At 43.1% G+C, this 14,774-nt stretch overlaps 1 protein-coding gene across 5 annotated transcripts in view; it reads right to left on the reverse strand.

Annotated features, from left to right (window-relative positions):
* Positions 1-14,774, reverse strand: part of PKHD1 (PKHD1 ciliary IPT domain containing fibrocystin/polyductin) — a 707,308-nt gene that overhangs the window by 461,545 nt on the left and 230,989 nt on the right. For all 5 annotated transcript variants that reach the window (XM_056564010.1, XM_056564009.1, XM_056564011.1 and 2 more), the window contains one exon: positions 9,913-10,066. In XM_056564010.1, the coding sequence (XP_056419985.1) occupies positions 9,913-10,066 (154 nt within the window). The remainder of the gene's footprint in view (positions 1-9,912; positions 10,067-14,774) is intronic.

Genomic DNA, 14,774 nt, shown 5'->3' on the forward strand with positions numbered 1-14,774 from the left:
GACATTTCCGCACGCGGCAATACCATATATGTTTATTTTTATTTTTATTTACACTGCGTTTTTTTTTTATTGGAAAGGGGGGTGATTCAAACTTTTAATAGGGGAGGAGTTAAATGATCTTTATTCACTTTTTTTTTCACTTTTTTTTTGCAGTGTTATAGGTCCCATAGGGACCTATAACACTGCACACACTGATCTTCTATGTTGATCACTGGTTTCTCATAAGAAACCAGTGATCAACGATTCTGCCGCATGACTGCTCATGCCTGGATCTCAGGCACTGAGCAGTCATTCGGCGATCGGACAGCGAGGAGGCAGGTAGGGGCCCTCCCGCTGTCCTGTCAGCTGTTTGGGATGCCGCGATTAGCCGCGGCTATCCCGAACAGCCCGACTGAGCTAGCCGGGAACTTTCACTTTTAGCCGCGCGGCTCAGCTCTGAGCGCGCGGCTAAAGGGTTAATAGCGCGCGGCGCCGCGATCGGCGCTGCGTGCTATTAGAGGCGGGTCCCGGCTTCACTATGACGCCGGGCCCACCGTGATATGACGCAGGGTTACTGTGTAACCCCGCGTTATATCAGAAGAGCAGGACCAAGGACGTACCGGTACGTCCTTGGTCCTTAAGGGGTTATCCAGGAAAAAACTTTTTTTCTTATATCAACTGGCTCCAGAAAGTTAAACAGATTTATAAATTACTTCTATTAAAAAATCTTAATCCTTTCAATAATTATCAGCTGCTGAAGTTGAGTTGTTCTTTTCTGTCTGATAACAGTGCTCTCTGCTGACATTGTCTCGGGAACTGCACAGAGTATAAGAGGTTTGCTATGGGGATTTGCTTCTAAACTGGGCGGTTCCCGAGACACGTGTCATCAGGTAGCACTTAGACAGAAAAGGACAACTCAACTTCAGCAGCTCTTAAGTACTTAAAGGATTACGATTTTTTTAATAGAAATAATTTACAAATCTGTTTAACTTTCTGGAGCCAGTTGATATATATAAAAAAGGATAAGCCCTTTAAAGGGGTACTCCATTGCCCCAGTGTCCGGAACATTTAGTTCCGAATGCTGGATACGGGCTGCGGGGGTCGTGACTCGTGACGTCACACCACGCCCCTCAATGCAAGTCTATGGGAGGGGGCGTGACGGACATCACGCCCCCTCCCATACACTTGCATTTAGGGGGTGTGACGTCATGAGGGACATGGCTGTTACATCCCGACCCCCGCACCCAGCGTTCTGAACTAAATGTTCCGGACGCTGGGGCAGTGGAGTACCCCTTTAAGTTGTGACTGTTGCAGCGGTACTATAGCTGGTATTGGACCATTGTACGTTACTCTTTTGGTGGCTGTTATGTCACTGTTGGGATACTGTGGCTGTCACCATTAAGGGGGCATTGTACCTGTCACAATGATAGGAGATCTGTGGCTATTTTTTTTGGGGGGGGGGGCACTGTGGCTGTTACGGTTATCCACATGAAATGTGCCCGTTTCTCATCTCTCATATCTACATTCCAAGGAAGGATAAAGAATCTGCAACATAGTGGGTGTCATACATCTTCATGGCTGGGTTCACACTGAAGTTTTGTTTCTGTGGTGGCCCAGTGCAGGCTGCACCAGGTTTGCACCAAGGTTTGATAGACAGCACAAAGTATCTGTAGGGTGTTGAGGGCCTATGTTCCTGTAATGTTTACATTGCATTATGTTTCTTAGACACACTCTTAGGTTATTGTGGCGTGAAGAAGGTTAAGTTTGGCTAAGGCTGCATTCACACTTCGTTTTCACAGTACGGGTGCCGGATCCGGCTGGGGAAGGTGAAAACCAGGCTCTCCTGTACCCCAGCCGGACCAGCGCTGAAATCCATTTACTTTAATGAGTCGACCGAAATCAAACGGTGACTCCGGTCGGCTCATTTTTTACCCGGTTTTCGGTCCGGTCAGGAAACCGGATACGGGTCAAAAATGAGCCGACCGGAGTCACCGCTTGACTCCGGTCGGCTCATTAAAGTAAATGGGTTTCAGCGCTGGTCCGGCTGGGGTATGGGAGAGCCCGGTTTTCCCCTCCCCCAGCCGGATCCGGCACCCGTACAGTGAAAACAAAGTATTAATGCAGCCTAAGTTAGGATGCACTGCTTTTGCAAAGATATGTTTCAATATTAGGAGCACAGAATATGGTCATGTGTCCAACCCTTAGCCAATTGTCCTGCTCCAACCCTCTTTGCCTGGGATAGATGCAGGAGCTTTTCCTCTAGTCAGAGTTGGATGGTTCTGACCATGGTTGGAAGAGCTTTGCAGCTCCTGTTACCTTATGACTAGTGATGAGCGGCAGGGGCCATATTTGAATTCGTGAATGTTCGTCCTATGTTCGCAAAATTCACATATTCGCTATGTTCGTTCTTTTTTTTCATGCGAAAATTTGTTATGAAATTCACATAGAGGGACATTTATCAATGTTTGCTTATGTATTCCTTATTTTAGTAATTTTTTCTTTACTTTTTTTTTTGCTTATGTGTGACTTATTTATCAACTGCTTTCAGCCTGTTGATAATTTTCTTTCACGTAAGCAATTTTTCCTTTTTTACTTTGGTAGTAGCTTTTTCTGCTCCATGTTTGAGCTGGAGTAAATTTAGTCAATTTTTAACCTTGTTGCGACTTCTTTTGCGCAGTTGCGACTGTCGCAGTTAATAAATACCTGACTACCCGTAGTCCATTTTAAAATTATGACTACGTAGTTAAGTTTTGGAAAACTTGCTTTTCTCGCTTTCCAGTCAAAATGTCGCACGAAAAATCGCGTAGTTGCAGGTGCGACATTTGTGCAACATTTTTAGTAAAAAAAATGTAACTAAATCGCTTGATAAATGTCTGTCATAGTGCGCAATTATATCTCACCTAAAAGAAGGGAGAGATCAGTGTCCAGTCTGGAAGTGAAGTGCCGATATTGGCCTAAATATTTGCATAAATATTCACATAAATTAGCATAAATATTCACATAAATTTGCATGAAAAAAAACGAATGTTCATCATTACAAATATATATCACCAATATTCTAAATATTTGCGAAATTGCAAAGTGCTGATATTCGCTGTAAAAATTCGCATTTTTAATATTCACACTCTACACTACTTATGAGGAGACTGCTACAAAGTGAGCCTTGGGATTAGCCAATGTCAGGCCACCATTTCCTAGTCCTATCCACCATCAAGATACATGTATTTTTTGCTTAGAAAATCCTCCTGCAAGGCAGGGCCGGCTCTGCCGATAGGCAAACTAGGCAGCCATCTAGAGCGCCCTGTTAAATGGGGGCACCGTTCTGCCTAAGAAAGTTAGACAAACAGCATCAGAACCACTCGATCAGCCAGCAGCATAAAGAGGAGGTTTGTTACAGTGTGTCACCCCAGTAGTAAGGTAATTACATGAGGAGGGGACTTGTTATGGTGTGTCTTCCCAGTAGTAAATTGGGGCATGTCAAACAGCGGGCCAATGGGCAGAGTCAAGGGGGCGTCAAAATTAGCTTTTGCCTAGGGTGGCAAAAATCCTTGCACCAGCCCTGCTGCAAAGAAATACACTGGAAGAGAAAAGTAAAGAAGGCAGGGGTAACATTGAGGGGAAGAACCTCACAGACTTCACTGCCATTATCCACTAGGTCCTGGTCCTGGGCCATAGCAGGCCATCGGGTGCGTGACAGCAACCATAAAGTCGGAAATGGAGGGAAGTTTATATAGTATCCCCCGGCTCACCCCGTCAGTCTGCCCAATCACTTAGGAAGCTCAGCTAGTGCAATACCCAAGCTACGTACAGCAACAAAGACCTCACGTAGAACTACAAGTGCTAGTATAGCGCACCAAGTCCATGGGGTAGTGACTATAGTCATCAGATTCTGTGTTGTCATAAGTTATCAGGTCTATGACCAAGAATAGTGATTGCCCATATTCAAATTTGCGATATTTCACGAACATATAGATGAATATCAGTCCTATATTCCCGAATTTCGCGTATTCGTTATACAGTGATCCCTCAACTTACAATGGCCTCAACATAAAATAGTTTCAACATACAATGGTCTTTTCTGGACCATTGTAAGTTGAAACCAGACTCAACATTCAATGTTACGGACAGTCCAGATCTGTGAAACTTGCCAATGGCTGGAAGATCTGACCAATCAGAAAGGGCATTTCACTGGTAAAACACCTGTAGTACTGAAGCGTATGCACTGACTGATGTCTGATAGCACCTCCCTACAGTACAGGGAGGTATTACATGCTCTGTATTACTCTTTACCTGTATTACTGAAGCGTATGCACTGACTGGTGTCTGGTAGCGCCCCCTACAGTACAGGGAGGTATTACATGTTCTGTACTACTCTTTACCTGTATTACTGAAGTGTATGCACTGACTGGTGTCTGGTAGCGTCCCCTACAGTACAGGGAGGTATTACATGTTCTGTACTACTCTTTACCTGTATTACTGAAGTTCATGCACTGACTGGTGTCTGGTAGCGCCCCCTACAGTACGGGGAGGTATTACATGCTCTGTATTACTCTTTACCTGTATTACTGAAGTGTATGCACTGACTGATGTCTGATAGCGCCCCCTACAGTACAGGGAGGTAATATATGTTCTGTACTACTCTTTACCTGTATTACTGAAGCGTATGCACTGACTGATGTCTGATAGCACCTCCCTACAGTACAGGGAGGTATTACATGTTCTGTATTACTCTTTACCTGTATTACTGAAGTGTATGCACTGACTGATGTCTGATAGCGCCCCCTACAGTACAGGGAGGTATTACATGTTCTGTACACTTTACCTGTACCAGAGTTACCTGCTCTTTTGGACACCAGGATAGGGCGACTCCATGTTACTTTTTTAGGACGTTGCGTGTTCTGTACAGGAACCCGAAGAAGCTCCTCTCCTCTACATAGACCAGTGTTTCCCAAGCAGGGTAGCCCCCAGCGATTGCAAAACTACAACTCCCAGCATGCCCGGACAGCCTTTGGCTGTCCGGGCATGCTGGGAGTTGTAGTTTTGCAACAGCTGGAGGCTCCCTGCTTCGGAAACACTGACATAGACAGTGATTTACAGCTCCCAGCAGATCTTTATTACTTTTATATGTAAGGACTTTGCTTTATCTATATTAGTTATCTACTTATTTTTCTTTAATTCTCACTTTTTCCTATTTTTTGGACAACATTTTGGTGCCTTTAGAACCAATTACCAGGTTTCCATAGAGTTCTGGTCTCAACATACAATGGTTTCAACATACAATGGTTGTCCCAGAAGCAATTAATATTGTATCTTGAGGGACCACTGTATGCCAATATTCGCATATGTGAATATTCGCGGAATAAAACAGTGAGGGGGGGTGGGCAACTTTACTATTGGTTGCTAGGGATGTTGTTCGTAACCTCTGACAAGTCTATTTCCATCATTCTAATTGGAAAACAGGAATATGCAAATATTTACAAATATGAATATGCGTAGAAGCGAATATTCGCATGTGTGTACATTCGCATATGCAAATGTGCGCATATGCGAAAAAAAGCAAATATTTGCAATTTCGTATAGAGTGAATATATTCACAATATTCGCGAATTTGTGATATTCGCAATAAAAATTCGAAATGCGAATATTTGCGCCCAACACCAACCAAGAACTGTATCTAGTCCAAGTAACATTGTAATGTAGTGTTTCCTGTGGTTCGGTAACATCTGCCGTTGTTTTTTTGGGGGAAATCAAGCAGAAATTTTCTGCCTCAAAATATTGTTACTTTTCCAAAAGAACTCACAGAGATTTTGCACGGAATTTTGCGCGGAATTCGAGCGGAATTGGCGCGGAATTCGAGCGGAATTCCACAGGCGGAAATGAAAATTTCAAGCAGAGGAGGAGAAGAGTATATATATATATATATATATATATATATATATATATATATATATATGTATATTATCCTCTTTTTTTTTTTTTTCATGCGGAAATTCCGCGCCAATTCCACGTGGAAATGATTCTGACTAAAAAAAAAAAATTAACATTGATCTTTATGGGAGTAAGGCTAGGTTCAGACTACAGAATTTCCGCCGGAATTTTCTCTTTGAAATTTCCGGCTGAAATTCCGCTTACTATATTGCATAGTGTAGTGAATGGTTTTCCGTTCACAAATTCACACTTCGGAATTTGTGAAGCGGAAAATCCGGATGAAAAATCCGCTAGAAAATTTCCGCCTGAAGAAAGGGGTTGCTCTTTCTTCAGGCGGAACACATAGCAGTCTATAGGAGACTGCAGCGTCCGCGCGGTCCTAGCGCCGACTAATTCAGACGGCGCAGGCGTAACCCGGAATCTCCGGGCGGAAATTTTCTGCCCGGAGATACCGTAGTCTGAACCTAGCCTAAGACGCTGATTCCGCCTGAAAGAAAGAACATGTTCTTTCTTCAAGCGGAACAGACTTCCTCGTCAGAATTCTGCTTGAGGAAATTCCTCAGTGTGAACTGAGGGGCAGAAATTCTACACAACTCTATGGGGATTTTCACTGCTGAATGATTAGGAGAGGAAAAAGCGAGCAGAATTACTCGTGGAAATTCCTCTCCAATTCCTCTTTGTGAACATACCCTTAGGCTAAGTCAAGTTTCCACTTTTTTTCTGGCATTTTTGGAGCCAAAGTCAGAAGTGGATCCATTAGGCTAGGTTCACACTAAGGAATCTTTGGGCAGAATTTCTGCCGGAGACTTACCCGGCGGCACTAAGACCACACGGACTGCATTGCTGTCCCCATAGACGGCAATGGATTTCTGGGTGGATCTTTTGGGAGATCTGTTCAGAAATGCATTGACGTCTATGGAGACGGCAATGCAGTCCGCGCGGTCCTAGTGCCGCCGGCTTGATCTCCGGTAGAAATTCTGGATAGAAATTCCACAGTGTGAACCTAGCCTTAGGGAGGAGAAGTGTAAGTCCTTCCTTTATATGTCCTATTCCTTTTCAATACACTTCTGGCTTTGGCTCAAAAACTGCAGTGGAAGTATTCCAAAAACTGACAGAAAAAAACCCAAGTGGAAACTTAGCCTAAGGAGAACAGCTTAGCTTAAAGGGGTACTCCCGTTAAAAACTTTTTTTTTTTAAATCAATTGGTGCCAGAAAGTTAAACAGACTTGTAAATTACTTCTATTTAAAAAAAAAAATTCTTAATCCTTCCAGTACCTTTTAGGGGCTGTATACTACAGAGGAAATTATTTTATTTTTGGATTTCTCTTCTGTCATAACCACAGTGCTCTCTGCTGACCTCTGGTGTCCATTTTAGGAACTGTCCAGAGCAGCATATGTTTGCTATGGGGATATTCTCCTGCTGTGGACAGTTCCTAAAATGGACAGCAGAGGTCAGCAGAGAGCACTGTGCTCGTGACACCAGAGAAATCCAAAAAGAAAAGCATTTCCTCTGTAGTATACAGCCCCTAAAAAGTACTGGAAGGATTAAGATTTTTTTTAATAGAAGTAATTTACAAATCTGTTTGACTTTCTAGCACCAGTTGATAAAAAAAAAAATTTAAAGTTTTCCACGGGAGTACCCCTTTAAAGGGGTACTCCACTGCCTCAGCGTTCGGAACATTTTGTTCCGAATGCTGGGTGCAGGATGCATGGTTCGTCATGTCACGGCCATGCCCCCTCAATGCAAGTCTATGGGAGGGGGCGTGGCATCCGCCACGCCCCCTCCCATAGACTTGCATTGAGGGGGCATGACGTGATGTCACGGGGGCATGGCCATAATGTCAAGACCCCCGCAGCTGGATGTTCCGAACGCTGGAGCAGTGGAGTACCCCTTTAAAAAAGTAACAACCCGAGAGCACACACAGACCACTCTGGCCACCTGACATCTCTGAGACTACAACCCTCATCATCAGCCCATCACATACAGGGTCACATTTTCATTTAAAGAATACACGTGATACACCTAAAATGGGGGGGGGGGGGAAGCGGAATCTGTTTCCCATTGACATACATTAGGGGAAAAAATGGATTGCAACGTATTTTCTGTTTGTTTTTTGGTGCACACAATAACATACTTGACTCCATTTTTGGATATAGAGCAAGATAAAAAGGTAAACGGAGACAAAAACACAGTATGAACCCAGCCTAACATGGGTCCGTTCTGCCCTCTCATTTGAAACCCTAATGTACATTATGCTATTGACATATGCTCACTGGCCACTTTATCAGGTATGCATGTTTAATTGCTTTTTAACACAGATAACTAATCAGCCAATCGTAGAGCAGCAACTCAATGCATTTCGGCATGCAGATGTGGTCAAGACAACTTGCTAAATTCAAACCGAGCATCATGGTCATTTCAGAAATATTTCAAAAACTGCTGATCTGCTGGGATGTCTATGCACAACCATCTTGAGGGTCTATAGACATTGGTCTAAATGGTCTAAAGAAGAAAATATCCAGTGACTGGCAGTTGTGTCGACAGAAATGCCTTGTTTATGTCAGAGGAGATTGGGCAGACTGGTTTGAGATGACAGAAAGGCAACAGTAAGTCAAATAACCACTGGTTACAACCAAGGTATACAGAATACCATCTCTGAATGTTTAACCTTGGAGCAGATGGGTTACCGCAGCAAGGAGCATATCGGAGGTTGGGGGGGGGGGGGTGGCACTCTTGTCAGCTAAAAACTGAAAACTGAGGCTATAATTCACACAGGTCACCAAAATTGGACAATGGAAGACTGTGTGATGTCATTATGTCCATATGGAGGAAATCTCTGAGGGATGTTATCAGCGCTTTGTAGAAAGAATGTCACCAAGAGTGATGGTGAAAGGGGGTCTGACCTGGTACGGGAAAGGTGTACCTAATAAAGTGGTGACGATATCAATGACCAAGTTCTTGAATCATCTTACTCTTATATTAAGGTGGGGGAGATTTATCAAAACCTGTCCAGAGGAAAAGTTGCTGAGTTGCCCATAGCAACCAATCAGATCGCTTCTTTCATTTTCCACAGGCCTTTTCGAAAATGAAAGCAGCGATCTGATTGGTTGCTATGGGCAACGTTTCCTTTGGACATTTTTTTTTTTTTTTAAATAAGTCTCCCCCTATGAAACCATATGTAGATGACCAAAATCCTGATACTTACCAACGGAGGTAGCTTAGAAATATCACCTACACCTCTGTATTCCATTGTCGCAGGTAAGGCCTAAAAAAAGGGATGGTGGAACTTGGTGAGGGTGACGAACTGAGAACCTAAAGTCACTACTGACCATGGCATGTAAAGGGTTAAAGGCATGGGAGTCGTCCCCGATCCTGGCGGTGATCCCGAGCCGATCGCGGTTGCTGGCCGGAAGGGGTTAAAGGGGTACTCCACTGCGTTCAGAACGCTGCGTGCGGGGGCGGTGACACGTCACGGCCACGCCCCTCGTGACGTCACACCCCATCAATGCAAGTCTATGGGAGGGGGCGTGACGTACGTCACGCCCCCTCCCATTGACTTGCATTGAGGGGGCATGGTGCGACGACACGACCCCCGCAGCCTGTACCCAGCATTTGGAACTGCGTCAGTGGAGTACCCCTTTAAGAGCGTTCGCTCGGAATCGGTGGAGGAACGATCTCTCCTCCCGTACGCAGGCGGCGAGGACAATCCTCACCTCACCTCCTATCCCTTAATGCAATTTGCATCCCGCCTGTGTAAATTATTTACTTTAAGGGCAAATAAATCCTATTTTTCAAGCAGCGAAAGTGAATTTCTAATCTGCGGCATGGGAGTATTATCAATCACCTCAAACCAATATTATTCATAAACAGGGCAAAGCCGTCCAGCGATGCAAAGGAAACAGCAGCCGCGGCTTGTGAAAATCCTCAGAATAGGATCAGTACACGGAGCCTCAAAAGGTTCCTTCTTAAAGCGAAGAAATACGGGGAAAAAAAGAGCGAAAAACCTTTGATATGAAGCAGGTTGAGAAGACTGGTGCGATGATCCAGCAGAAGGGTCCGGCCTCTCTCTACTGTGACATTGTCGCCATCTAGTGGTGGGGAACCAGAAGGCCAGGTGGAATTCTCCGACCACAAACCGCAGAAGTAAAAGGCGGCGACCTGGAAGAGAAAAAAACATGGACCAATATTGTCAAAGATTGCGCCAAAATGTTGTGATCTGCAAAACAAAGTTTAACAATGTATCTAATTTTATGAGTCCTCAAATTCGTCACTATTTTCGAGATCTCTGCGTGCTGTGAAAAAAAAAATTTGGTTACATTCAGCTCTTGGAAAACAATTCTGACTTCAATGGGGTACTCCGGTGGGGGGGGAAATATATAATATATATATATATATATATATATATATATATATATATATATATATATATATATATTATTATATATATATATATATATATATATATATATATATATATATTATTATTATTATTATTTTTATTTTTTTTAAATCAACTGGTGCCAGAAAGTTGAACAGATTTGTAATTGACTTCTATAAAAAAAAATATATATATATATATGTATATATATATATATTTCCCCTTCCAGTACTTTTTAGCAGCTGTATGCTACAGAGGAAATTTTTTTTCCTTTTTTGAATTTCTTTTTTGTCTTGTCCACAGTGCTCTCTGCTGACACCTGATGCCCGTCTCAGGAACTGTCCAGAGATGGAGAAAATCCCCATTGCAAACCTATTCTGCTCTGGACAGCTCCTGACAAGGACAGAGGTGTCAGCAGAGAGCACTGTGGTCAAGACATAAAAGAAATTCAAAAAGAGAAGAATTTCCTCTGTAACATGCAGCTGCTAGAAAGTACTGGAAGGGTAAAGTTTTTTTTAATAGACGTCATTTTCAAATCTGTTTAACTTTCTGACACCAGTTGATTTAAAAAAAAAACATTTTCCAACGGATTACCCCTTTAATCCCTTAAGGACCGGGGTTTTTTCCGTTTTTGCATTTTCGTTTTTTCCTCCTTACCTTTAAAAAATCATAACTCTTTCAATTTTGCACCTAAAAATCCATATTATGGCTTATTTTTTGCGCCACCAATTCTACTTTGTAATGACATCAGTCATTTTACCCAAAAATCTACGGCGAAACGGAAAAAAAATCATTGTGAGACAAAATTGAAAAAAAACACCATTTTGTAAATTTTGGGGGCTTCCGTTTCTACGTAGTACATTTTTCGGTAAAAATGACACCTTCTCTTTATTCTGTAGGTCCATACGATTAAAATGATACCCTACTTATATAGGTTTGATTTTGTCGTACATCAGAGAAAAATCATAACTACATGCAGGAAAATTTATACATTTAAAATTGTCATCTTCTGACCCCTATAACTTTTTTATTTTTCCGCATATGGGGCAGTATGAGGGCTAATGTTTTTGCGCCGTGTTCTGAAGTTTTTAGCGGTACCATTTTTGCATTGATAGGACTTATTATACTTTTTATTCATTTTTTCATGATATAAAAAGTGACCAAAAATGCACTATTTTGGACTTTGGAAATTTTTGGCGCGTACGCCATTGTTTAATTAACAATATATTTTTATAATTTGGACATTTCCACACGCTGCGATACCATATATGTTTATTGTTATTTACACATTTTTTTTTTTTTTATGTGAAAAGGGTGCGATTCAAACCTTTATTTGGGAAGGGGTTAAATGATCTTTATTCACTTTTTTTCACTTTTTTTTTGCAGTGTTATAGCTCCCATAGGGGGCTATAACACTGCACACTTTGATCTCTTACATTGATCAATGGCTTCTCATAGGAAACCATTGATCAATGATTCAGCCTCTTGAATGCTCATGCCTGGATCTCAGGCACTGAGCAGTCATTCTGCGATTGGACAGCATGGAGGCAGGTAGGGACCCTCCAACTCTCCTGTAAGCTGTTTGGGATGCCGTGATTTAATCACAGCGATCCCGAACAGCTCCCTGAGCTAACCGGCATTAGTTTACTTTAATTTTAGACGTGGCGTTCAACTTTGACGCCACGTCTAAAGGATTAACCACGGTCAGTGCCGCGCGCTATTAGCCACGGGTCCCGGCTGTTGTTAGAGGCCGGGCCTGACCCGCTACGCCGTGGCCCAGCATTATAGAATGGGAGCGGACTCAAGATGTACCGGTATGTCATGGGTCCTGTAGGGGTTAAAACAAATTTTTTGCTATTGCACTCCTTATGGTAAATAAAAAAAATCTTTCTAATGTACATTTTTATTTTATTTTTATTTTTATATGTTTTATTTCTGTTTAAAAAAGCTGCCACTAGGTGTCTCCCTACTTGTCCAGAGCACATTTTTCCCCATCTCTTGCACAGACTTTGGACTCCTGCTGGCCTGGCAGAAGTCAGAAATCAGGAAATGCTGCAGGGGGTGTGTTCAGCCTTAGCCAATCATAGCTCATTTCACACTGAACTGCTCTGGGCTGTGTGTAGCAGAGGGAGGGAGGAAGTTCTCCCCTGTATGGCTTCAGATGATGTCACGCCTGCTGAGGAACGGCCCTTCCCGATCTGTGAATCTGACTGAGACTGAGCAGAAAATACAGAGCAATATCAAGGTAGAAAACTAAAAAAATAATAAAAATAAAGGCAGGGGGAGGGGGGGTTATCATAATGGGGGCAGTGACCTGGGAGGATTTTAAAATTTTACAAGATCATGACAGGTACTCTTTCAGTCCTGCTTTAGTGAACCTTAAGTGCAGTACCAGAAACAACCTATAGACAGGTGTGGTGCTGTTTCTGGAAGAAAGCAGCCATGTTTTTCTCCACCCTCTGAGGGGAGATTTACCAATTGGTGCGTTTTCATATGCGGGTCTTATTTAAATCCCCACCTTGGATTTACTGAGTCGCAGAAATCTCAGCCAGATGTTAGCAGGCGTGGATTTCTGCAACAATTTACGCTTTTGTGTGCATGTGCAAATAGTTCCTACAGTCGCATGTGGAGGGCACGCCCCTTCTGTGCCAAGTTTTTGACATGTCTCCAAACTGCAGACCTCCAACTGCATGCTGGGAGTTGTAGTTTTGCAACAGCTGGGAGGGCTGCAGGTTTGATGCCTATGGTCTAGAGCAGTGGTCTCCAAACTGTGGTCCTTCAGCTGTTGCAAAACTACAACTCCCAGGAAGCAGGGAGTTGTAGCTTTGCAACAGCTGGGAGGCCACAGGTTTGACACCTATGGTCTATGCTCCAAATTGTGGACCACCAGATGTTGCAAAACTACAACTCTCAACATGCTGGGAGTTGTAGTTCTGCAACAGCAGGGGGGGGGGGGGCGTCAGGATTGACTCCTATGGTCTAAAACAGTGGTCTCCAAACTGCAGACCTTCAACTGTTGCAAAACTACAACTCCCAGCATGCCCGGACAGCCAACGTCTGTCCGGGCATGCTGGGAGTTGTAGTTTTGGAACATCAGGAGGACGACAGTTTGGAGACCACTGTCCTACATTATGAAACCATCTTGGTGGCGAGTGCTGACTTCTCTCAGCTCGAGCTCTGAACACCCAAGACTGATAAACATTTTGGCATGACCCTATTGAAAATCTAGTTACCTCCTGCCCTGTACCTGTTGTACATTTTGTACCCCGCACTGATCCAATGTAGAAAATTGAAAGAAGGAACACTGTGTGCTACTGGTGCGCTGTGTTTAAATGTCTATGTTGTTCTTTACTGACAGCAAGCAGAGATCTGTCCTGAGGAAATTAAATTAGTTACAGAAATGGGGCCAGTGCCCAACCGGTATTGCGGTATGGGAAAAATTACTAACGTGCAGGAAAAAAATTTCGGTATTCGGTATGAACCGGTATACCGCCCAGCACAAGCTGGATGTGAAAAAAATGTTCTCTTTATAATGGACCATGCATCAATAGGCAATCAGTTATGGCGATAAAACATAACAGTAAGCTAATAATAATAATAATAACCACTGTATTTAATCAGTGAGCAACAATACTACCTACAGGTGTTCCGCCATTCCAGGAAATGTCCTAAGTTGTCAGGAAACAGAGTAGAAAGCCTCAGGCAGCTCCAGTCCGAAAAGTCTAAAGTCAGAACTTGTTGGTAAACTAATTCCGTGGATGCACTGTAGTGAGTCTCCAGTCAGTGTCAGTTGTCTCAAGTCTAAAGTCTCCAGTAATTCAATCCAGTCAAGTCCAGTTGCATAAAAGTGGAATAGACTACAAGTCCCAGTGTGCCCAACCATTTCACTACTGACTACCTCTGCAACTCTCTGTGCTACCCTGCTGTGGAAAGACTGTACTGATATGGTTATAACATCTGCCTGGAATTTTCCTCAATAAATTCCTCAGTGGTTTTCCATAACCTGGTGTTTTTATTGCCCATTGCCTGGCCCAGGAGAACTGCTTTACCTTGGAGCGTGGTAGTTAACGGTACCCTGGCGTCACGAGTGCTTGTATGTCTGTTTGCTGCACTCCAACTCTAACATTACAACACACCATTATAGCTCACCACACTAGTATGACAGGCTGCACTAGCAGATTTGTCATAGCAGCTATAGAGACTTAAAAATGGGCATAACAACTAATCGGTACCCCGTGATTATATAATGGATGTGCCGAAAACAGCCCCCCCTGAGCCACAAGTGCTATTGATCATGGCATCAATATAGTTAAATGAGTTAAATGTCCGGATACATCACACATTAATGTCGGGTGTCAGCAACAGATAACAGGCGGCACTTATTGTGTATAGAGTGGGCTAATCAAACTGAAGATCCCCACCCAGCCCATGACACTGTTACTGTTGGAGAAGAGGTTTTCTATTTTCTAAGATATACAAAATAATTCA

This window comes from Hyla sarda, chromosome 3 (genome assembly GCF_029499605.1).
Source record: "Hyla sarda isolate aHylSar1 chromosome 3, aHylSar1.hap1, whole genome shotgun sequence".
Lineage (NCBI taxonomy): Eukaryota > Metazoa > Chordata > Amphibia > Anura > Hylidae > Hyla > Hyla sarda.